The sequence below is a fragment of the Chiloscyllium plagiosum genome, unplaced genomic scaffold, assembly GCF_037043375.1.
Source record: "Chiloscyllium plagiosum isolate Xiang-an unplaced genomic scaffold, Cpla_swu_hap1 HiC_scaffold_7, whole genome shotgun sequence".
In the NCBI taxonomy this organism is placed as follows: domain Eukaryota; kingdom Metazoa; phylum Chordata; class Chondrichthyes; order Orectolobiformes; family Hemiscylliidae; genus Chiloscyllium; species Chiloscyllium plagiosum.
The window spans coordinates 97,794,873-97,820,809 of NW_028270145.1; the positions used below are offsets into that span (position 1 = coordinate 97,794,873).

At 49.8% G+C, this 25,937-nt stretch overlaps 1 protein-coding gene across 1 annotated transcript in view; it reads right to left on the bottom strand.

The window, feature by feature from the left end:
* Window positions 1-4,538: 4,538 nt before the first annotated feature.
* Window positions 4,539-25,937, bottom strand: part of LOC122551763 (inhibin beta B chain-like) — a 46,502-nt gene continuing 25,103 nt past the window's right edge. Inside the window, exon 2 of the mRNA XM_043694212.2 lies at window positions 4,539-7,250. Within this exon, the coding sequence (XP_043550147.1) occupies window positions 6,472-7,250 (779 nt within the window). The 3' untranslated portion in view covers window positions 4,539-6,471. The remainder of the gene's footprint in view (window positions 7,251-25,937) is intronic.

Here is a 25,937-nt window from a genome sequence, read left to right on the forward strand (position 1 = left end):
GAGACAGAAACGTTAAGAGGTGGTATTCATAACAATATAAGAACATAAGAAATTGGAGCAGGAGTAGGCCATCTACTCCATCAAGCCTGCTCTGCCATTCTATAAGATCATTTTTTTGTGATCTTTTCATGGACTCAACTCCATCTACCTGCCTGCTCATCATCACCCTTAATTCATTTACTGCTCAAAATCTATCTATCTATCTTTACCTTAAAAACATTCAACAAGGTAGCCTCAACTGCTTCACTCGGCATGGAATTCCACAGATTCACAACCCTTTGGGTGAAGACGTTCCTCCTCAACTCAGTCCTGTATTCTACAATGTAAAGTCCATATTGCAGAAGGTATGGCCTCCAGTGACCAGCCAGTGAATTGGGGTTGGGGAGGAGGGCAGAGTGACAGGATGCAGAGATGGCCAGATGTGGAGGAGTACAGAGAACGCATAAGGATGTAGAGCAGTTTACAAAGTTGGGAAAGGGGAGGGTGAATAAGGTTTTGAAAACAAGGATAAAACTTGTTGAATTTTGAAGATTTTCTTTCCTCAGTGCCAATGAAAATCTACAAGGACATGGGTGATGGGTAAATTGGATCAGGTACCAATTAAGGTAGAGACAGCAGAGTTTGGGGTGAAATTTTAAGGAAGGTGGTAGCTGGGAGGCAGACTTGCAAGTAAAGAGTAGAATAGTTCAGTCCAGTCCATACAAAGAGTTTCAGTATAGGATAGACTAAGGACCAAATGAGGCTAAAGCTATGATACAAACATCAGTGCAGCAACATTAGCCTTATTCTCCAAAGTGCTTTTTAAACCTTAAAGTAGATAAAAACAGCTTTTTTGCAACAAACACCTTTAACAATAGCCATAACTAATGCTCCTTGTGCAGATAAGTCTTAACTGGACTTGTGAGCTTCCTATCCAATACTTCCAGACCGCTCAACCGGCTGGACTATGCTTTGCCAAACTCCGTGCATGTTAATATTAAGGAAACTCTCGTTTATATTTCATTCCCGACAACACTCACCTATTTATCACTGGGGAATTATGGACAAGTGGTTTTATCACAGCAAGTCCCCTTCTTTGCTGACCCACCTTTCCTTTGCTGGTCCCCATTGAAGTTGTAATATTGTAACATCAGTCTGCGAGTGTCTGGGCAGTGGGGATCAATGAGCGTGGAGCTTCATTAAACTGAAAGGGATCTGCAACAGCATCAACACTTAGCAGAAAACTAAGGGGAGAGAGAAACTTAGCAATTTTGTTTCATGATAGTGTGAAAGCATGAACTGACACTGCGGGACTTGGTAAATTTGGAAAATTCAGCACCTGCCTTAGAGAGTTAAAAATCACACAACACCGGGTTATAGTCCAAAAGGTTTATTTGGAAGCACTAGCTGTTGTGTGATTTTTTAACTTTGTACACCCCAGTCCAACACCGGTGTCTCCAAATCATACCTTAGAGAGCCAGTTGCACTGGTCCAGGGAGCTGGGACTCTTGCATTGTAGGCGCAAGAAAAGATGGATCTTAATAACAGGATTTGCCTAACACTGGGTAGAATGTTTTTTCAATGAGTTGACAGACATTCCCATTCCCATGTACATTGGAATGGTTGACACACATTTGTTGACATGTATAAGAAAACATAAATCCTGCAAATCGTGTTCTAATTGTTTAGGGTTGCAATTCTGAAACAAAACCAGCAAGTGCTGAAGAAAATAAGCCTATCAGTGGCAAGATTTAAAATGCCAGTCCAACGTGACACTTCTTTGGAAATGACACATGCCTCTCTCCACAGATGCTGCCAGACCTGCTGAATCTCTTCAGCACTTTCTGTTCTTATTTTAGATTTCCAGCATGGTCAATTATTGATGATAATGCAGCTATGAAGGGATGTGAGGGACTAGCACTGAAAGGCTCGATGAGTGTAATGCTGTTGATGTAGTGTACATCGATTTCCAGGAAGTATTTGCTACAGTACCTCACAACAGACTTGAGAGGAAAATTGTAGGTCATGGTATAAAAGGGACAGTAACAATGTGAATACAAAATTGTTTGGGTGTTAGAAAATAGAGTAATTGGATATTCTTCAAGCTGGAGGAAGGTTTGTAATGATATTCTCCAGAGGTTGGTATTGGGACCCTTGCTTTCCCTGATATATGTTAATGGCATACAATAATGATCGTGGTGTGCAGGGGACAATTTCAAAGTTTGCAGACGACACTAAACTTGGAAGAATCATGAACCGGGAGGAGGACAGTGTGAAATTCCAACGGAAAATTAACAAGTTAGTGGAGTGGATGGATAGGTGGCAGATGAGGTTCAACGCAGAGAAGTGTGGGATGATACACTTTGGTAGGAAGAACATTGAAAAAATAAAATAGGGGTACAATTCTAAAAGATGTGCATGAGGAGACGGTATAGATGTGCACGGATCATTGAAGGTGGTAGGTTAGGTGGACAGAATAATTAATAAAGCATGTAGTGTTCTCGGCTATATTAATAAGGGCATAGAGAATAAGAGCAAGGAGATGATGTTAAACTTATACAAGACACCTGTTAGACCTCAGTTATAGTATACAGTTGTGGATGCTAAATTATAGGAAAGATGTGAATGATTGAAGAGAGTGCAGAAATGATTTACAAAAATGGTTCTAGGAATGAAAAACATCAGTTATAAGGATAGATTGAAGAAGTTGGGATTGTTCTTGGAGAGAAGAGGCTGAGAAAAGAATCATAAAAATCTACAAAACAGAAAAAGGTCAAGTCTGTGTTGGTCAAAAACCACCACCTAACTATTCAATTCCATTTTCCAGCACATGCCCCATAGTCTTGTAAGCTCTGGCATCACAAGTGTAACTCTAAATACTTCTTCTCTGAGGATTTCTGCCTCTACCGTACTTTTGGGCAGTGAATTCCAGATTTCCACCATCTTCTGGATGATTGTTTTCCTAACATCTCCCTTGGTCTTCTGCTCCATACCTTAAATCTATGCTCCCTAGTCATTGACCCTTACATCAATGGAAAAATTATCTTCCAGTCTACTTCAACTAGGTGCCTCATAATCTTTTAGATCTGTCACGTGTCTGTCCTCTGCTTAAAGGAAAACAACTCCAAGATTTGATAGAGGTTTCAAAAATCATTTGCAGGTTGGATAGAATAGGGAAGAGCTGCTCCCCCTCATAAAAGTAACAAGAAAACAGTGTATATTTAATGTGCAAAAGAAGCAAGGGCGATATGAGAAATAAACTTGTCACTGAGCAATCAGTTAGGATCTAGGCAAACGTGAGTACTGCAGATGCTGGAGATTAAGTCGAGAGTGTAGTGCTGGAAAAGCACAGCAGGTCAGACAGCATCCGCGGAGCAGGACAGTCGACGTTTCAGGCAAAAGCCCTTCATCAGGATATGTGTATTCCACCAAAGTTAAATGAGAGTCTGTTCATTGGACCTTCCCAATGCCTCAAATGCATGTAAGTATAGTTCTGTACAAATAAGAGATGCCTTTGGTTTGTTTGTTGGACAGAGTCAAACTTTGATGTTTGTTTGTTCCTTCATATGCTACTGTGCAGAACCAAACTGCTTCAGTTACTTCCTATGTATATAATTCTCTTTAACGAATAAAGCATATTGTTGAAATTTTAAAAAGTCTATTCCGTTGCCTAGAAATGTGGTGGAGGTAGGTCCACTTTAAGTCTTCAATGACTACTCAGGTAGAAAGATTGTTTAAGGTTACCAATGTCTGATCAGACTATTGGGTTGCTCTCTATTAGAGAGGAATGTCAGGTGGTGGTTTAAGGTCATTGAGGGTTCCCATGCCTCAGGCAAGGGGAGAGGTTGGGAAGGAAAACCCTTCATCATAACCTCAGCTAACAGAGGAACTGAACCCATCTTAATGGCATCACTCTGTGTTGCAAACTAACTGTCCAGTCAACTGAGCTAAAACAATTTCAAAACACTAAGGATATGGAGAAAAAGCAGGAGACTGCATTAGATAATGATGCTGGTTTGAAGAGCTGGTGCTGCCGTATTGAGTCTAATGGTCTTTTTTGGTGCCATTCTGTGAATACAGTTGACTGTTTAAACAGACTAATTGAGCTCGGAAAGTTAAATTAGTCTGTTACAATTGCAATCTGTTTATTGTAATATGTACCAGAAATATACATTGCGTTGTGATATTTATTGGGGTCTGCACTCCCCAATACAACCCCAATTTGTGGGAGTAATTGAAACAGGGTGCCAATGAGTAATTGTGTTTTGTGGTTGAGTGATAATGTCTCTACCTCTGGGCCAGAAGCCCCAGGTTGAAGTCTTGCTTGCCCTGGAGGTGTGTTATAATGTATCTAGATTGCTTACTTTTTCTGAAAAAAAATCAACTGCTGGACAGGACAGATTAGGGACTTGCAGGGGTCTGAGGGATATCCGATATTGCCAAGAACCCGCTGGCAAAAGAACTGATAATTTGGAGAAAACACAGGGTCAGAGGGTGTGTCAGAGATCAACTCCACCCTGGGCCTGGAAGAAATAACTACTGACACAGATCCATCCATGTAGCCTTGCTTCTTTTTTTTTTATTGTAGCCAAACTGTACAGAAATGTCAAATAGTCCAGCTGTTAGCCTGTAAATGGAGATGAATCTGAACCAGTTTGAAATGACCACACATTTAACAATAAAGGTATGATGCAGCCAGAATGGGACAGGTTGGTACTATGGATATAAAAAATGTGCTAGCTTGTGATTAAATTACACGGGTTATTGAAACATTGAAATAACATGAAGCTGACAAAATATTCATCTTCCTTGCTAATCAGCCACACTTAACATTAAACTTCTCAACGGCCTTGCCGCCCAATGACATTTACAGAATACTAAATACTTGACCTCTTTGGTTCCGTTATTTAATCCATTGATATTATAATACATTTCGATTACCCCTCCCCCCAGAATTCTTCTTCTTTCTATAAAAATAATATTTTCACTTTTTTTTTAAAAATGGCAGTTTTTTTTTTTAAAAACTAATCAACGCAACTTCTCAGTGCAAATAGAAAACGCGAACAGAACTATTATAAAACAATCATTCGCCGTATACCGGAAGCGAAAGATTTAGCTTCAAGTAATTGGAAAGATTTTAAATCCGACAAATTCACCTGTTTACTGCCAATCGCTTCCATTGCATAGCTCCCAACCGGCACTTATTAAGAAACGAACGGAGTTGGGTAATTCATGACAAGTGCACTGTTTTAAGTACCATTTTTTTTTATCATCAAGGCGTTCAGAACAAGTGCTTAATGTGCGTTCGGTACTTTGTAAGTGCTATGCAGCTCCAGCATCTTAACGCAAGATATGATCAATAATGCACATTGCATCCATTCATTGTGTAGTGATCTTGGACCGTGCTATCGCTGAAGGACCTCTTTTAAATACAATCGCCCATTTGGCCCACTGTGAATTCATTTGTCATCTGAAAACAGTTGGTAAAAGAAAGAAGGCTAGAAGGGGATGGAAGGAACGATTAAAACACATTGTAGGAAAAGAGAAAAAACAGACTCAGGAAGGGCGGGGGAAAGGGGGCTAAACGTGTTGCATTCCACAGATGATGGATAATTGTGTTAAAATGAGTCGATTCGTTATTTGGAAGTTGGTTGAAATCTTCGCCAAGTCGTCATTCAAACCGCCCCTATCCATGTCCGAGACACAGTCAGGTTGACTGAACAGAAAACAGAGACCCCAGTGTTCTGAGCTGCCTGGATTGTTGACCAGAAGTTACTTTCCGTGGGGCGGCCAAGAGGGGTAGTTTGTTCACTGGCGAGTAACGGTCAGTTTCTCAAAAGTTTCTCAGCGGTTAGATCGACATGCTTTTCTCTTTTATTTTCCACTTCTGTGCGTCCACGGTTCAAACAGAAGTGCATGTGTAAACTCTACAGTGGGAGAGAAAGCAAAACAAAAACACAAGGCTGGCTCCTTCAGGTCCGACCATTTCCACACCAGCTCACTACAGCATAAAACAAAAGTCTTGGCATAAATAATTGTGTTTCAACTTCTGCTCGAAGTTGCAAAGTAACAATCCTTTCCCCCACACACTAAAAAAAAAACCTTTTTAAAAAAAGGTGACTCTGGTACCATTTAAATACATTGCTGATGTGCTTTTTTTAAAAAAAAGTTTTACAGTGCTTCAAAGGGATTTGAGTGCTTCCACCGGGTTTTGTCTTTAATGCACTAGGAGAGAAGCGACATCACTGCGTGTTGAACTGTGTCCAACCTTTGCTCCCGAGATGGTTCCAAGTCAGACGCTGGCTGTCGCTGAGCCTGCTCCAAATGGACCAAATTTGACCCTCGAAAAGTCAACAATAGGAGGAAGGAGAGAAGGGAAGGGTTGGAGAAATACAAGCGTGGAGGATAACCACTCAAGGGGGGAGAAAAGTGTTTGTTGACCGAAAAAAACAAAATAAAATGGGTTGGAGGGGGTTGACTGCTGAAACGCCCTCATGCACAACCGCACTCCTCCACGATCATGTTGGCCACGTCCCTCTTCACGATGTTGTACTCATCGTCAAAGTAGAGCATGGACATGGTGCTGAGTTTGGTGGGGATGCAGCAGGAGTTCATGGAGCCGGGGCTCATGCCCCTCATGCGGTACTGGTTGACCACGGCGGTGTGGAATGACGACGCCGAGCCCGGAGCGCCCGCCATGTAGGCTGGGCAGCTCCCCTCGCAGTAGTTGCCATAGTAACCAGCGGGCGCGATGATCCAGTCACTCCAGCCAATCAGCCGGAAGTCGATGTAGAACTGCTGGCGGCAGCACAGGCTCGTGCGGCCGTCGCATTCCAGGCCCCGCTTCCGGATCCGGTGCTTGGCGTCCGGAGCGCGCGCCCGCACCACCAGGAACGGCCGGTGCGCCTCGTCCGTGCGCTCCACCAGCACCGGCGACGCGGCCGCCGCCCCGCAGGCTGAGCACTCGACCTCCAGCTCGTGGCGCCTCAGGCCCCGCTCCCACTGCGCCCTCACCGCCTCGGTCACCGGGAAGGTGTGCCAACTGCTCCGCTTCAGCTCCAGCCGCTTCTCCACCGATGACCAACGGGTCGATGCCCCGGCGCCCGAGCCCTGCAGGGACACCTTCACCGTCACTTGGCGCCGGCCTCCCTTGGAGGAGGCCGGCAGCAGCTTCAGATATAGCCACAAGCTGGCCTGCTGCACCAGCAGGTTTTGGTTACCCTCGTTGGAAAGCAGAAAGTACAGACGCGCTTTGGAGGATTCCGGTTCGTCTGCATGGACATGGACAGAGAGAATAAGTACACAGTTATTAGGCCTGGAGTCAGAAATACATTCACCATCATCCTCTGTGTCTTACGTTTACACTGACACTAACTCAGGTTTAACATCGAGAGGGGGCCACACTAACTCTGGTTTAACACCAAGAGGGAGCCACACTAACTCAGGTTTAACACCGAGAGAGGGCCACACCTACTCAGGTTTAACATCGAGAGGGGGCCACACTAACTCAGGTTTAACACCGATTGGGGGCCGCACTAACTCAGGTTTAACACCAAGAGGGAGCCACACTAACTCTGATTTAACACCGACGGGGCCACACTAACTCAGGTTTAACATGGAGTGGGGGCCACACTAACTCAGGTTTAACATCGAGAGGGGGCCACACTAACTCAGGTTGAACATTGAGAGGGGGCCACGCTAACTCAGGTTTAACACTGAGAGGGGGCCACACTTACTCAGGTTAAACAACGAGAGGGAGACACACTAACTCACGTTTAACACCGAGAGGGTGCTACACTAACTCAGGTTTAACATCAAGAGGGGGCCACACGAACTCAGGTTTAACACAGAGAGGGGGCCACATGAACACAGATTTAACACGGAGGGGGGGCCACACTAAATCAGGTTTAACACCGAGAGAGGGCCGCACTAACTCAGGTTTAACACCGAGAGGGGGCCACACTAACTCAGGTTTAACACAAATCGGGGGGGGCCACACGAACTCTGGTTTAACACCGAGAGGGGGCCACACTAACTCTGGTTTAACACCGAGAGGGAGCCACACTAACTCAGGTTTAACACGGAGAGGGGGCCACACTAACTAAGATTTAACATCGAGAGGGAGCCACACACTAACTCTGGATTAACACCGAGAGGGAGCCACACTAACTCAGGTTTAACACCGAGAGGGAGCCACACTAACTCAGGTTTAACACCGACAGGGAGCCACACTAACTCAGGTTTATCATCGAGGGTGCCACACTAACTCAGGTTTAACACCGAGAGGGAGCCACACTAACTCAGGTCCAACACCGAGGGGGGGGGGGCCACACTAACTCAGGTTTAACACCGAGAGGGAGCCTCACTAACTCAGGTTTAACACCGAGAGAGGGCAACACTAACTCAGGTTTAACATCGAGGGGGCCACACTAACTCTGGTTTAACACCGAGAGGGGGCCACACTAACTCAGGCATAACACCGAGAGGCGGCCGCACTAACTCAGGTTTAACAACGAGAGGGAGCCACTCTAACTCAGGTTTAACATCGAGAGGGGGCCACACTAACTCAGGTTTAACACGGAGAGGGGGCCACACTAACTCAGGTTTAACATCGAGGGGGCCAAACTAACTCAGGTTTAACACCGAGAGGGAGCCACACTAACGCAGGTGTAACATGGAGGGGGCCACACGAACTCAGGTTTAACACCGAGAGAGGGCCACACCTACTCAGGTTTAACATCGAGGGGGCCACGCTAACTCAGGTTTAACACCGAGAGGGGGCCACACTAACTCAGGTTTAACATCGAGAGGGGCCCACACTAACTCTGGTTTAACCCCGAGAGGGAGCAATATTAACTCAGGTTTAACACCGAGAGGGAGCCACACTAACTCTGATTTAACACCGACGGGGCCACACTAACTCAGGTTTAACATGGAGTGGGGGCCACACTAACTCAGGTTTAACATCGAGAGAGGGCCACACTAACTCAGGTTTAACACCGAGAGGGAGCCACACTAACTCAGGTTTAACACCAAGAGGGAGCCACACTAACTCAGGTTTAACACGGAGAGAGGGCCACACCTACTCAGGTTTAACATCGAGAGAGGGCCACACTAACACAGGTTTAACATCGAGAGAGGGCCACACTAACTCAGGTTTAACACCGAGAGGGAGCCACACTAACTCAGGTTTAACATCAAGAGGGAGCCACACTAACTCAGGTTTAACACCGAGAGAGGGCCACACCTACTCAGGTTTAACATCGAGGGGGCCACACTAACTCAGGTTTAACACCGAGTGGGGGGCCACACTAACTCTGGTTTAACATCGAGGAGGCCACACTAACTTAGGTTTAACACGGAGAGGGGGCCACACTAACTCAGGTTTAACACGGAGAGGGGGCCAAACGAACTAGGGTTTAACATCGAGAGGGGGCCACACTAACTCAGGTTTAACATTGAGGGGGCCACACTACGTCAGGTTTAACACAGAGAGGGGGCACACTAACTCTGGTCTAACACCGAGAGGGAGCCACACTAACTCAGGTTTAACACGGAGAGGTGGCCACACTAACTCAGGTATAACACCGAGAGAGAGCCACACTAAACCACGTTTAACATTGAGGCGGCCACACTAACTCTGGTTTAACACCGAGAGGGGGCCACACTAACTCAGGTTTAACACCGAGAGGGAGCCACACTAACTCAGGTTTAACATCGAGGGGGCCACACTAACTCAGGTTTAACACCGAGAGAGGGCCACACTAACTCAGGTTTAACATCGAGGGGGCCACACTAACTCTGGTTTAACACCGAGAGGGGGCCACACTAACTCAGGTTTAACACTGAGAGGGGGCTGCACTAACTCAGGTTTAATACCAAGAGGGGGCCACACTAACTCAGGTTTAACACCGAGGGGGGTGGGGCACACTAACTCAGGTTTAACACCGAGAGGGGGCCACACTAACTCAAGTTTAACATCGAGAGTGCCACACTAACTCAGGTTTAACATCGAGGGGGCCACACTAACTCAGGTTTAACATCGAGGGGGCCACACTAACTCAGGTTTAACACGGAGAAGGGGGCCACACTAACTCTGGTTTAACACGGAGAGGGGGCCACACTAATTCAGGTTTAAGACCGAAGGGGAGCCACACTAACTCAGGTTTAACACCGAGAGGGAGCCACACTAACTCAGGTTTAACATCGAGGGGGCCACACTAACTCAGGTTTAACATCGAGGGGGCCTAACTAACTCAGGTTTAACATCGAGGGGGCCACACTAACTCAGGTTTAACATCGAGGGGGCCACACTAACTCAGGTTTAACACGGAGAGGGGGCCACACTAACTCTGGTTTAACACGGAGAGGGGGCCACACGAACTCAGGTTTAACATCGAGGGGGCCACACTAACTCAGGTTTAACACCGAGGGGGCCACACTAACTCAGGTTTAACACGGAGAGGGGGCCACACTAACTCTGGTTTAACACGGAGAGGGGGCCACACTAACTCAGGTTTAACATCGAGGGGGCCACACTAACTCAGGTTTAACACGGAGAGGGGGCCACACTAACACTGGTTTAACACGGAGAGGGGGCCACACTAATTCAGGTTTAAGACCGAAGGGGAGCCTCACTAACTCAGGTTTAACACCGAGAGGGAGCCACACTAACTCAGGTATAACATCAAGAGGGGGCCACACGAACTCAGGTTTAACATCGGGAGGGGGCCACACTAACTCTGGTTTAACACCGAGAGGAGGCCACACTAACTCAGGTTTAACACCGAGAGGGGGCCACACTAACTCAGGTTTAACACGGAGAGGGAGCCACACTAACTCAGGTTTAACACGGAGGGGGGGCCACACTAACTCTGGTTTAATACCGAGAGGGGGCCACACTAACACAGGTTTAACACCGAGATGGGGCCACACTAACTCAGGTTTAACACCGAGAGGGGGCCACACTAACTCTGGTTTAACACCGAGAGGGGGCCACATGAACTCAGGTTTAACACCGAGAGGGGGCCACACTATCTCAGGTTTAACATGGAGGGGGCCACACTAACTCAGGTTTAACACGGAGAGGGGGCCACACTAACTCAGGTTTAACACCGAGGGAGAGCCACACTAACTCAGGTTTAACATGGAGGGGGCCACACTAACTCAGGTTTAACACCGAGAAGGAGCCACAGTAACTCAGGTTTAACACCGAGAGGGGGCCACACTAACTCAGGTTTAACATCGAGGGGGCCACACTAACTCAGGTTTAACACCGAGAGGGAGCCACACTACACCGAGAGGGGGCCACACTAACTCTGGTTTAACACCGATAGGGAGCCATACTAACTCAGGTTTAACACCGAGAGGAGGCCGCACTAACTCAGGTTTAACATCGAGAGGGGGCCACACTAACTCAGGTTTAACACCGAGAGGGAGCCACACTAACTCAGGTTTAAAACAGAGAGGGGGCCACACTAACTCAGGTTTAACATCAAGGGGGCCACACTAACTCAGGTTTAACACCGAGAGGGGGCCACACTAACTCAGGCATAACACCGAGAGGCGGCCGCACTAACTCAGGTTTAACAACGAGAGGGAGCCACTCTAACTCAGGTTTAACATCGAGAGGGGGCCACACTAACTCAGGTTTAACACGGAGAGGGGGCCACACTAACTCAGGTTTAACATCGAGGGGGCCAAACTAACTCAGGTTTAACACCGAGAGGGAGCCACACTAACGCAGGTGTAACATGGAGGGGGCCACACGAACTCAGGTTTAACACCGAGAGAGGGCCACACCTACTCAGGTTTAACATCGAGGGGGCCACGCTAACTCAGGTTTAACACCGAGAGGGGGCCACACTAACTCAGGTTTAACATCGAGAGGGGCCCACACTAACTCTGGTTTAACCCCGAGAGGGAGCAATATTAACTCAGGTTTAACACCGAGAGGGAGCCACACTAACTCTGATTTAACACCGACGGGGCCACACTAACTCAGGTTTAACATGGAGTGGGGGCCACACTAACTCAGGTTTAACATCGAGAGAGGGCCACACTAACTCAGGTTTAACACCGAGAGGGAGCCACACTAACTCAGGTTTAACACCAAGAGGGAGCCACACTAACTCAGGTTTAACACCGAGAGAGGGCCACACCTACTCAGGTTTAACATCGAGAGGGGGCCACACTAACTCAGGTTTAACACCGATTGGGGGCCGCACTAACTCAGGTTTAACACCAAGAGGGAGCCACACTAACTCTGATTTAACACCGACGGGGCCACACTAACTCAGGTTTAACATGGAGTGGGGGCCACACTAACACAGGTTTAACATCGAGAGAGGGCCACACTAACTCAGGTTTAACACCGAGAGGGAGCCACACTAACTCAGGTTTAACATCAAGAGGGAGCCACACTAACTCAGGTTTAACACCGAGAGAGGGCCACACCTACTCAGGTTTAACATCGAGGGGGCCACACTAACTCAGGTTTAACACCGAGTGGGGGGCCACACTAACTCTGGTTTAACATCGAGGAGGCCACACTAACTTAGGTTTAACACGGAGAGGGGGCCACACTAACTCAGGTTTAACACGGAGAGGGGGCCAAACGAACTAGGGTTTAACATCGAGAGGGGGCCACACTAACTCAGGTTTAACATTGAGGGGGCCACACTACGTCAGGTTTAACACGGAGAGGGGGCACACTAACTCTGGTCTAACACCGAGAGGGAGCCACACTAACTCAGGTTTAACACGGAGAGGTGGCCACACTAACTCAGGTATAACACCGAGAGAGAGCCACACTAAACCACGTTTAACATTGAGGCGGCCACACTAACTCTGGTTTAACACCGAGAGGGGGCCACACTAACTCAGGTTTAACACCGAGAGAGGGCCACACTAACTCAGGTTTAACATCGAGGGGGCCACACTAACTCTGGTTTAAAACCGAGAGGGGGCCACACTAACTCAGGTTTAACACTGAGAGGGGGCTGCACTAACTCAGGTTTAATACCAAGAGGGGGCCACACTAACTCAGGTTTAACACCGAGGGGGGTGGGGCACACTAACTCAGGTTTAACACCGAGAGGGGGCCACACTAACTCAAGTTTAACATCGAGAGTGCCACACTAACTCAGGTTTAACATCGAGGGGGCCACACTAACTCAGGTTTAACATCGAGGGGGCCACACTAACTCAGGTTTAACACGGAGAGGGGGCCACACTAACTCTGGTTTAACACGGAGAGGGGGCCACACGAACTCAGGTTTAACATCGAGGGGGCCACACTAACTCAGGTTTAACACCGAGGGGGCCACACTAACTCAGGTTTAACACGGAGAGGGGGCCACACTAACTCTGGTTTAACACGGAGAGGGGGCCACACTAACTCAGGTTTAACATCGAGGGGGCCACACTAACTCAGGTTTAACACGGAGAGGGGGCCACACTAACTCTGGTTTAACACGGAGAGGGGGCCACACTAATTCAGGTTTAAGACCGAAGGGGAGCCACACTAACTCTGGTTTAACACCGAGAGGAGGCCACACTAACTCAGGTTTAACACCGAGAGGGGGCCACACTAACTCAGGTTTAACACTGAGAGGGGGCTGCACTAACTCAGGTTTAATACCAAGAGGGGGCCACACTAACTCAGGTTTAACACCGAGGGGGGTGGGGCACACTAACTCAGGTTTAACACCGAGAGGGGGCCACACTAACTCAAGTTTAACATCGAGAGTGCCACACTAACTCAGGTTTAACATCGAGGGGGCCACACTAACTCAGGTTTAACATCGAGGGGGCCACACTAACTCAGGTTTAACACGGAGAAGGGGGCCACACTAACTCTGGTTTAACACGGAGAGGGGGCCACACTAATTCAGGTTTAAGACCGAAGGGGAGCCACACTAACTCAGGTTTAACACCGAGAGGGAGCCACACTAACTCAGGTTTAACATCGAGGGGGCCACACTAACTCAGGTTTAACATCGAGGGGGCCTAACTAACTCAGGTTTAACATCGAGGGGGCCACACTAACTCAGGTTTAACATCGAGGGGGCCACACTAACTCAGGTTTAACACGGAGAGGGGGCCACACTAACTCTGGTTTAACACGGAGAGGGGGCCACACGAACTCAGGTTTAACATCGAGGGGGCCACACTAACTCAGGTTTAACACCGAGGGGGCCACACTAACTCAGGTTTAACACGGAGAGGGGGCCACATTAACTCTGGTTTAACACGGAGAGGGGGCCACACTAACTCAGGTTTAACATCGAGGGGGCCACACTAACTCAGGTTTAACACGGAGAGGGGGCCACACTAACACTGGTTTAACACGGAGAGGGGGCCACACTAATTCAGGTTTAAGACCGAAGGGGAGCCTCACTAACTCAGGTTTAACACCGAGAGGGAGCCACACTAACTCAGGTATAACATCAAGAGGGGGCCACACGAACTCAGGTTTAACATCGGGAGGGGGCCACACTAACTCTGGTTTAACACCGAGAGGAGGCCACACTAACTCAGGTTTAACACCGAGAGGGGGCCACACTAACTCAGGTTTAACACGGAGAGGGAGCCACACTAACTCAGGTTTAACACGGAGGGGGGGCCACACTAACTCTGGTTTAATACCGAGAGGGGGCCACACTAACACAGGTTTAACACCGAGATGGGGCCACACTAACTCAGGTTTAACACCGAGAGGGGGCCACACTAACTCTGGTTTAACACCGAGAGGGGGCCACATGAACTCAGGTTTAACACCGAGAGGGGGCCACACTATCTCAGGTTTAACATGGAGGGGGCCACACTAACTCAGGTTTAACACGGAGAGGGGGCCACACTAACTCAGGTTTAACACCGAGGGAGAGCCACACTAACTCAGGTTTAACATGGAGGGGGCCACACTAACTCAGGTTTAACACCGAGAAGGAGCCACAGTAACTCAGGTTTAACACCGAGAGGGGGCCACACTAACTCAGGTTTAACATCGAGGGGGCCACACTAACTCAGGTTTAACACCGAGAGGGAGCCACACTACACCGAGAGGGGGCCACACTAACTCTGGTTTAACACCGATAGGGAGCCATACTAACTCAGGTTTAACACCGAGAGGAGGCCGCACTAACTCAGGTTTAACATCGAGAGGGGGCCACACTAACTCAGGTTTAACACCGAGAGGGAGCCACACTAACTCAGGTTTAAAACAGAGAGGGGGCCACACTAACTCAGGTTTAACATCAAGGGGGCCACACTAACTCAGGTTTAACACCGAGAGGGGGCCACACTAACTCAGGCATAACACCGAGAGGCGGCCGCACTAACTCAGGTTTAACAACGAGAGGGAGCCACTCTAACTCAGGTTTAACATCGAGAGGGGGCCACACTAACTCAGGTTTAACACGGAGAGGGGGCCACACTAACTCAGGTTTAACATCGAGGGGGCCAAACTAACTCAGGTTTAACACCGAGAGGGAGCCACACTAACGCAGGTGTAACATGGAGGGGGCCACACGAACTCAGGTTTAACACCGAGAGAGGGCCACACCTACTCAGGTTTAACATCGAGGGGGCCACGCTAACTCAGGTTTAACACCGAGAGGGGGCCACACTAACTCAGGTTTAACATCGAGAGGGGCCCACACTAACTCTGGTTTAACCCCGAGAGGGAGCAATATTAACTCAGGTTTAACACCGAGAGGGAGCCACACTAACTCTGATTTAACACCGACGGGGCCACACTAACTCAGGTTTAACATGGAGTGGGGGCCACACTAACTCAGGTTTAACATCGAGAGAGGGCCACACTAACTCAGGTTTAACACCGAGAGGGAGCCACACTAACTCAGGTTTAACACCAAGAGGGAGCCACACTAACTCAGGTTTAACACCGAGAGAGGGCCACACCTACTCAGGTTTAACATCGAGAGGGGGCCACACTAACTCAGGTTTAACACCGATTGGGGGCCGCACTAACTCAGGTTTAACACCAAGAGGGAGCCACACTAACTCTGATTTAACACCGACGGGGCCACACTAACTCAGGTTTAACATGGAGTGGGGGCCACACTAACACAGGTTTAACATCGAGAGAGGGCCACACTAACTCAGGTTTAACACCGAGAGGGAGCCACACTAACTCAGGTTTAACATCAAGAGGGAGCCACACTAACTCAGGTTTAACACCGAGAGAGGGCCACACCTACTCAGGTTTAACATCGAGGGGGCCACACTAACTCAGGTTTAACACCGAGTGGGGGGCCACACTAACTCTGGTTTAACATCGAGGAGGCCACACTAACTTAGGTTTAACACGGAGAGGGGGCCACACTAACTCAGGTTTAACACGGAGAGGGGGCCAAACGAACTAGGGTTTAACATCGAGAGGGGGCCACACTAACTCAGGTTTAACATTGAGGGGGCCACACTACGTCAGGTTTAACACGGAGAGGGGGCACACTAACTCTGGTCTAACACCGAGAGGGAGCCACACTAACTCAGGTTTAACACGGAGAGGTGGCCACACTAACTCAGGTATAACACCGAGAGAGAGCCACACTAAACCACGTTTAACATTGAGGCGGCCACACTAACTCTGGTTTAACACCGAGAGGGGGCCACACTAACTCAGGTTTAACACCGAGAGAGGGCCACACTAACTCAGGTTTAACATCGAGGGGGCCACACTAACTCTGGTTTAAAACCGAGAGGGGGCCACACTAACTCAGGTTTAACACTGAGAGGGGGCTGCACTAACTCAGGTTTAATACCAAGAGGGGGCCACACTAACTCAGGTTTAACACCGAGGGGGGTGGGGCACACTAACTCAGGTTTAACACCGAGAGGGGGCCACACTAACTCAAGTTTAACATCGAGAGTGCCACACTAACTCAGGTTTAACATCGAGGGGGCCACACTAACTCAGGTTTAACATCGAGGGGGCCACACTAACTCAGGTTTAACACGGAGAGGGGGCCACACTAACTCTGGTTTAACACGGAGAGGGGGCCACACGAACTCAGGTTTAACATCGAGGGGGCCACACTAACTCAGGTTTAACACCGAGGGGGCCACACTAACTCAGGTTTAACACGGAGAGGGGGCCACACTAACTCTGGTTTAACACGGAGAGGGGGCCACACTAACTCAGGTTTAACATCGAGGGGGCCACACTAACTCAGGTTTAACACGGAGAGGGGGCCACACTAACTCTGGTTTAACACGGAGAGGGGGCCACACTAATTCAGGTTTAAGACCGAAGGGGAGCCTCACTAACTCAGGTTTAACACCGAGAGGGAGCCACACTAACTCAGGTATAACATCAAGAGGGGGCCACACGAACTCAGGTTTAACATCGGGAGGGGGCCACACTAACTCTGGTTTAACACCGAGAGGAGGCCACACTAACTCAGGTTTAACACCGAGAGGGGGCCACACTAACTCAGGTTTAACACGGAGAAGGAGCCACACTAACTCAGGTTTAACACGGAGGGGGGGCCACACTAACTCTGGTTTAATACCGAGAGGGGGCCACACTAACACAGGTTTAACACCGAGATGGGGCCACACTAACTCAGGTTTAACACCGAGAGGGGGCCACACTAACTCTGGTTTAACACCGAGAGGGGGCCACATGAACTCAGGTTTAACACCGAGAGGGGGCCACACTATCTCAGGTTTAACATGGAGGGGGCCACACTAACTCAGGTTTAACACGGAGAGGGGGCCACACTAACTCAGGTTTAACACCGAGGGAGAGCCACACTAACTCAGGTTTAACATGGAGGGGGCCACACTAACCAGGTTTAACACCGAGAAGGAGCCACAGTAACTCAGGTTTAACACCGAGAGGGGGCCACACTAACTCAGGTTTAACATCGAGGGGGCCACACTAACTCAGGTTTAACACCGAGAGGGAGCCACACTACACCGAGAGGGGGCCACACTAACTCTGGTTTAACACCGATAGGGAGCCATACTAACTCAGGTTTAACACCGAGAGGAGGCCGCACTAACTCAGGTTTAACATCGAGAGGGGGCCACACTAACTCAGGTTTAACACCGAGAGGGAGCCACACTAACTCAGGTTTAAAACAGAGAGGGGGCCACACTAACTCAGGTTTAACATCAAGGGGGCCACACTAACTCAGGTTTAACACCGAGAGGGGGTCACACTAACTCAGGTTTAACACCGAGGGAGCCACACTTACTCAGGTTTAACTCGGAGAGAGGGCCACACTAACTCAGGTTTAACACGGAGAGGGGGCCACACTAACTCTGGTTTAACACGGAGACGGGGCCACACTAACTCAGGTTTAACATCGAGGGGGCCACACTAACTCTGGTTTAACACCGAGAGGGGGCCACAAACTCAGGATTAACACCGAGAGGGAGCCACACTAACTCAGGTTTAACACCGAGAGGGGGCCACACTAACTCTGGTTTAACACCGAGAGGGGGCCACATTAACTCTGGTTTAACACGGAGAGGGAGCCACACTAACTCAGGTTTAACATCGAGGGAGCCACACTAACTCAGGTTTAACACCGAGAGAGGGCCACACTAACTCAGGTTTAACATCGAGGGGGCCACACTAACTCTGGTTTAACACCGAGAGGAGGCCACACTAACTCAGGTTTAACACCGAGTGGGGGCTGCACTAACTCAGGTTTAACACCAAGAGGGGGCCAAACGAACTCAGGTTTAACATCGAGGGGGGGGGGGGGGCACACTAACTCAGGTTTAACACCGAGAGGGGTCACACTAACTCAGGTTTAACATCGAGGGGGCCACACTAACTCAGGTTTAACACCGAGAGGGAGCCACACTAACTCAGGATTAACACCGAGAGGGAGCCACACTAACTCAGGATGAACACCGAGAGGGGGCCACACTAACTCAGGTTTAACACCGAGGTGGGGGCCACACTCACTCAGGTTTAACACCGAGAGGGGGCCACACTAACTCAGGTTTAACACCGAGAGGGGGCCACACTAACTCATGTTGAACATCGAGAGGGGGCCACACTAACTCTGGTTTAACCCCGAGAGGGAGACATATTAACTCAGGTTTAACACCGAGAGTGGGCCACACTAACTCAGGTTTAACATGGAGGGGGCCACACTAACTCAGGTTTAACACCGAGAGGGGGCCGCACTAACTCAGGTTTAACACCGAGAGGGAGCCACACTAACTCTGATTTAACACCGACGGGGCCACACTAACTCAGGTTTAACATGGAGTGGGGGCCACATTAACTCAGGTTTAACATCGAGAGGGAGCCACACCAACTCAGGTTTAACATCAAGAGGGAGCCACTCTAACTCAGGTTTAACATCAAGAGGGGGCCACACGAACTCAGGTTTAACACAGAGAGGGGGCCACATTAACTCAGATTTAACACCAAGGGGGGAGCCACAATAACTCAGGTTTAACAACGAGAGGGGGCCACACTAACTCAGGTTTAACATCGAGGGGGCCACACTACGTCAGGTTTAACACGGAGAGGGGGCACACTAACTCTGGTTTAACACCGAAAGGGAGCCACACTAACTCAGGTTTAACACCGAGAGGGGGCCAATCTAACCCAGGTTTAACATCGAGGGGGCCACACTAACTCAGGTTTAACATCGAGAGGGGGCCACACTAACTCAGGTTTAACACCGAGAGGGAGCCACACTAACTCAGGTTTAACACGGAAAGGGGGCCACACGTACTAGGGTTTAACATCGAGAGGGGGCCACACTAACTCAGGTTTAACATTGAGGGGGCCACACTACGTCAGGTTTAACACGAAGAGGGGGCACACTAACTCTGGTCTAACACCGAGAGGGAGCCACACTAACTTAGGTTTAACACGGAGAGGGGGCCACAATAACTCAGGTTTAACACCGAGAGAGAGCCACACTAACCCACGTTTAACATTGAGGCGGCCACATTAACTCTGGTTTAACACCGAGAGGGGGCCACACTAACTCAGGTTTAACACCGAGAGGGAGCCACACTAACTCAGGTTTAACACCGAGAGGGGGCCACACTAACTCAGGTTTAACACCAAGAGAGGGCCACACTAACTCAGGTTTAACATCGAGGGGGCCACACTAACTCTGGTTTAACACCGAGAGGGGGCCACACTAACTCAGGTTTAACACCGAGAGGGGGCCACACTAACTCAGGTTTAACACCAAGAGGGAGCCACACTAACTCAGGTTTAACACGGAGAGGGGGCCACACGAACTAGGGTTTAACATCGAGAGGGGGCCACACAGGTTTAACATTGAGGGGGCCACACCACGTCAGGTTTAACACGGAGAGGGGGCACACTAACTCTGGTCTAACACCGAGAGGGAGCCACACTAACTTAGGTTTAACACGGAGAGGGGGCCACAATAACTCAGGTTTAACACCGAGAGAGAGCCACACTAACCCACGTTTAACATTGAGGCGGCCACATTAACTCTGGTTGAACACCGAGAGGGGGCCACACTAACTCAGGTTTAACACCGAGAGGAGCCACACTAACTCAGGTTTAACATCGTGGGGGCCACACTAACTCAGGTTTAACACCGAGAGAGGGCCACACTAACTCAGGTTTAACACCGAGAGGGGGCCACACCTACTCAGGTTTAACACCGAGAGGGGGCTGCACTAATTCAGGTTTATTACCAAGAGGGGGCCACACGAACTCAGGTTTAACACCGAGGGGGGGGGCACACTAACTCAGGTTTAACACCGAGAGGGGGCCACACTAACTCAAGTTTAACATCGAGGGGGCCACACTAACTCAGGTTTAACACCAAGAGGCAGCCACACTAACTCAGGATTAACACCGAGAGGGGGCCACACTAACTCAGGTTTAACACCAAGAGAGGGCCACACTAACTCAGGTTTAACATCGAGGGCGCCACACTAACTCTGGTTTAACACCGAGAGGGGGCTACACTAACTCAGGTTTAACACCGAGAGGGGGCCGCACTAACTCAGGTTTAACATCGAGAGGGGGCCACACTAACTCAGGTTTAACACCGAGAGGGGGCCACACCAGCTCTGGTTTAACACCGAGAGGGGGCCACACTAACTCAGGTTTAACACGGAGAGGGGGCCACACTAACTCAGGTTTAACACGGAGAGGGGGCCACACTAACTCAGGTTTAACACCGAGAGGGGGCCACACTAACTCAGGTTTAACATCGAGGGGGCCACACTAACTCAGATTTAACACCGAGAGGAGGCCTCACTAACTCTGGTTTAACACCGGGAGGGAGCCACACTAACTCAGGTTTAACACCGAGGGGGGGGCCACACTAACTCAGGTTTAACACCGAGAGGGGGCCACACTAACTAAGGTTTAAAACCGAGAGGGGGCCACACTAATTCAGGTTTAACATCGAGGGGGGCACACCATCTCTGGTTTAACACCGAGAGGGGGCCACACTAACTCAGGTTTAACACCGAGAGGGAGCCACACTAACTCAGGTTTAACACGGAGAGGGGGCCACACTAACTCAGGTTTAACACGGAGAGGGGGCCACACTAACTCAGGTTTAACACGGAGAGGGGGCCACACTAACTCAGGTTTAACATCGAGGGGGCCACACGAACTCTGGTTTAACACCGAGAGGGGGCCACAAACTCAGGATTAACACCGAGAGGGAGCCACACTAACTCAGGTCTAACACCGAGAGGGGGCCACACTAAATCTGGTTTAACACCGAGAGGGGGCCACACGAACTCTGGTTTAACACGGAGAGGGAGCCACACTAACTCAGGTTTAACATCGAGGGAGCCACACTAACTCAGGTTTAACACCGAGAGAGGGCCACACTAACTCAGGTTTAACATCGAGGGGGCCACACTAACTCTGGTTTAACACCGAGAGGAGGCCACACTAACTCAGGTTTAACACCGAGTGGGGGCTGCACTAACTCTGGTTTAACACCGAGAGGGGGCCACACTAACTCAGGTTTAACACCGAGAGGGGGCCACACTAACTCAGGTTTAACACCAAGAGGGAGCCACACTAACTCAGGTTTAACACGGAGAGGGGGCCACACGAACTAGGGTTTAACATCGAGAGGGGGCCACACAGGTTTAACATTGAGGGGGCCACACCACGTCAGGTTTAACACGGAGAGGGGGCACACTAACTCTGGTCTAACACCGAGAGGGAGCCACACTAACTTAGGTTTAACACGGAGAGGGGGCCACAATAACTCAGGTTTAACACCGAGAGAGAGCCACACTAACCCACGTTTAACATTGAGGCGGCCACATTAACTCTGGTTGAACACCGAGAGGGGGCCACACTAACTCAGGTTTAACACCGAGAGGAGCCACACTAACTCAGGTTTAACATCGTGGGGGCCACACTAACTCAGGTTTAACACCGAGAGAGGGCCACACTAACTCAGGTTTAACACCGAGAGGGGGCCACACTAACTCAGGTTTAACACCGAGAGGGGGCTGCACTAATTCAGGTTTATTACCAAGAGGGGGCCACACGAACTCAGGTTTAACACCGAGGGGGGGGGCACACTAACTCAGGTTTAACACCGAGAGGGGGCCACACTAACTCAAGTTTAACATCGAGGGGGCCACACTAACTCAGGTTTAACACCAAGAGGCAGCCACACTAACTCAGGATTAACACCGAGAGGGGGCCACACTAACTCAGGTTTAACACCAAGAGAGGGCCACACTAACTCAGGTTTAACATCGAGGGCGCCACACTAACTCTGGTTTAACACCGAGAGGGGGCCACACTAACTCAGGTTTAACACCGAGAGGGGGCCGCACTAACTCAGGTTTAACACCGAGAGGGGGCCACACTAACTCAGGTTTAACACCGAGAGGGGGCCACACCAGCTCTGGTTTAACACCGAGAGGGGGCCACACTAACTCAGGTTTAACACGGAGAGGGAGCCACACTAACTCAGGTTTAACACGGAGAGGGGGCCACACTAACTCAGGTTTAACACCGAGAGGGGGCCACACTAACTCAGGTTTAACATCGAGGGGGCCACACTAACTCAGATTTAACACCGAGAGGAGGCCTCACTAACTCTGGTTTAACACCGGGAGGGAGCCACACTAACTCAGGTTTAACACCGAGGGGGGGGCCACACTAACTCAGGTTTAACACCGAGAGGGGGCCACACTAACTAAGGTTTAAAACCGAGAGGGGGCCACACTAATTCAGGTTTAACATCGAGGGGGGCACACCATCTCTGGTTTAACACCGAGAGGGGGCCACACTAACTCAGGTTTAACACCGAGAGGGAGCCACACTAACTCAGGTTTAACACGGAGAGGGGGCCACACTAACTCAGGTTTAACACGGAGAGGGGGCCACACTAACTCAGGTTTAACACGGAGAGGGGGCCACACTAACTCAGGTTTAACATCGAGGGGGCCACACGAACTCTGGTTTAACACCGAGAGGGGGCCACAAACTCAGGATTAACACCGAGAGGGAGCCACACTAACTCAGGTCTAACACCGAGAGGGGGCCACACTAAATCTGGTTTAACACCGAGAGGGGGCCACACGAACTCTGGTTTAACACGGAGAGGGAGCCACACTAACTCAGGTTTAACATCGAGGGAGCCACACTAACTCAGGTTTAACACCGAGAGAGGGCCACACTAACTCAGGTTTAACATCGAGGGGGCCACACTAACTCTGGTTTAACACCGAGAGGAGGCCACACTAACTCAGGTTTAACACCGAGTGGGGGCTGCACTAACTCAGGTTTAACACCAAGAGGGGGCCACACGAACTCAGGTTTAACACCGAGGGGGGGGGGCACACTAACTCAGGTTTAACACCGAGAAGGGTCACACTAACTCAGGTTTAACATCGAGGGGGCCACACTAACTCAGGTTTAACACCGAGAGGGAGCCACACTAACTCAGGATTAACACCGAGAGGGAGCCACACTAACTCAGGATTAACACCGAGAGGGGGCCACACTAACTCAGGATTAACACCGAGAGGGGGCCACACTAACTCAGGTTTAACACCGAGGAGGGGGCCACACTAAATCTGGTTTAACACCGAGAGGGGGCCACACTAACTCAGGTTTAACACCGAGAGGGGGCCACACTAACTCATGTTGAACATCGAGAGGGGGCCACACTAACTCTGGTTTAACCCCGAGAGGGAGACATATTAACTCAGGTTTAACACCGAGAGTGGGCCACACTAACTCAGGTTTAACATGGAGGGGGCCACACTAACTCAGGTTTAACACCGAGAGGGGGCCGCACTAACTCAGGTTTAACACCGAGAGGGAGCCACACTAACTCTGATTTAACACCGACGGGGCCACACTAACTCAGGTTTAACATGGAGTGGGGGCCACATTAACTCAGGTTTAACATCGAGAGGGAGCCACACTAACTCAGGTTTAACATCAAGAGGGAGCCACTCTAACTCAGGTTTAACATCAAGAGGGGGCCACACGAACTCAGGTTTAACACAGAGAGGGGGCCACATTAACTCAGATTTAACACCGAGGGGGGAGCCACAATAACTCAGGTTTAACACCGAGAGGGGGCCACACTAACTCAGGTTTAACATCGAGGGGGCCACACTACGTCAGGTTTAACACGGAGAGGGGGCACACTAACTCTGGTTTAACACCGAAAGGGAGCCACACTAACTCAGGTTGAACACCGAGAGGGGGCCAATCTAACCCAGGTTTAACATCGAGGGGGCCACACTAACTCAGGTTTAACATCGAGAGGGGGCCACACTAACTCAGGTTTAACACCGAGAGGGAGCCACACTAACTCAGGTTTAACACGGAGAGCGAGCCACACGAACTAGGGTTTAACATCGAGAGTGGGCCACACTAACTCAGGTTTAACATTGAGGGGGCCACACTACGTCAGGTTTAACACGGAGAGGGGGCACACTAACTCTGGTCTAACACCGAGAGGGAGCCACACGAACTTAGGTTTAACACGGAGAGGGGGCCACAATAACTCAGGTTTAACACCGAGAGAGAGCCACACTAACCCACGTTTAACATTGAGGCGGCCACACTAACTCTGGTTTAACACCGAGAGGGGGCCACACTAACTCAGGTTTAACACCGAGAGGGAGCCACACTAACTCAGGTTTAACATCGTGGGGGCCACACTAACTCAGGTTTAACACCGAGAGAGGGCCACACTAACTCAGGTTTAACACCGAGAGGGGGCTGCACTAACTCAGGTTTAATACCAAGAGGGGGCCACACTAACTCAGGTTTAACACCGAGGGGGGGGGCACACTAACTCAGGTTTAACACCGAGAGGGGGCCACACTAACTCAAGTTTAACATCGAGGGGGCCACACTAACTCAGGTTTAACACCAAGAGGCAGCCACACTAACTCAGGATTAACACCGAGAGGGGGCCACACTAACTCAGGTTTAACACCAAGAGAGGGCCACACTAACTCAGGTTTAACATCGAGGGGGCGACACTAACTCTGGTTTAACACCAAGAGGGGGCCACACTAACTCAGGTTTAACACCGAGAGGGGGCCGCACTAACTCAGGTTTAACACCGAGAGGGGGCCACACTAACTCAGGTTTAACACCGAGAGGGGGCCACACCAGCTCTGGTTTAACACCGAGAGGGGGCCACACTAACTCAGGTTTAACACCGAGAGGGGGCCACACTAACTCAGGTTTAATACCAAGAGGGGGCCACACTAACTCAGGTTTAACACCGAGAGGGGGCCACACTAACTCAGGTTTAACACCGAGGGGGCCACACTAACTCAGATTTAACACCGAGAGGAGGCCACACTAACTCTGGTTTAACACCGGGAGGGGGCCACACTAACTCAGGTTTAACATCGAGGGGGCCACACTAACTCTGGTTTAACACCGAGAGGGGGCCACAAACTCAGGATTAACACCGAGAGGGAGCCACACTAACTCAGGTTTA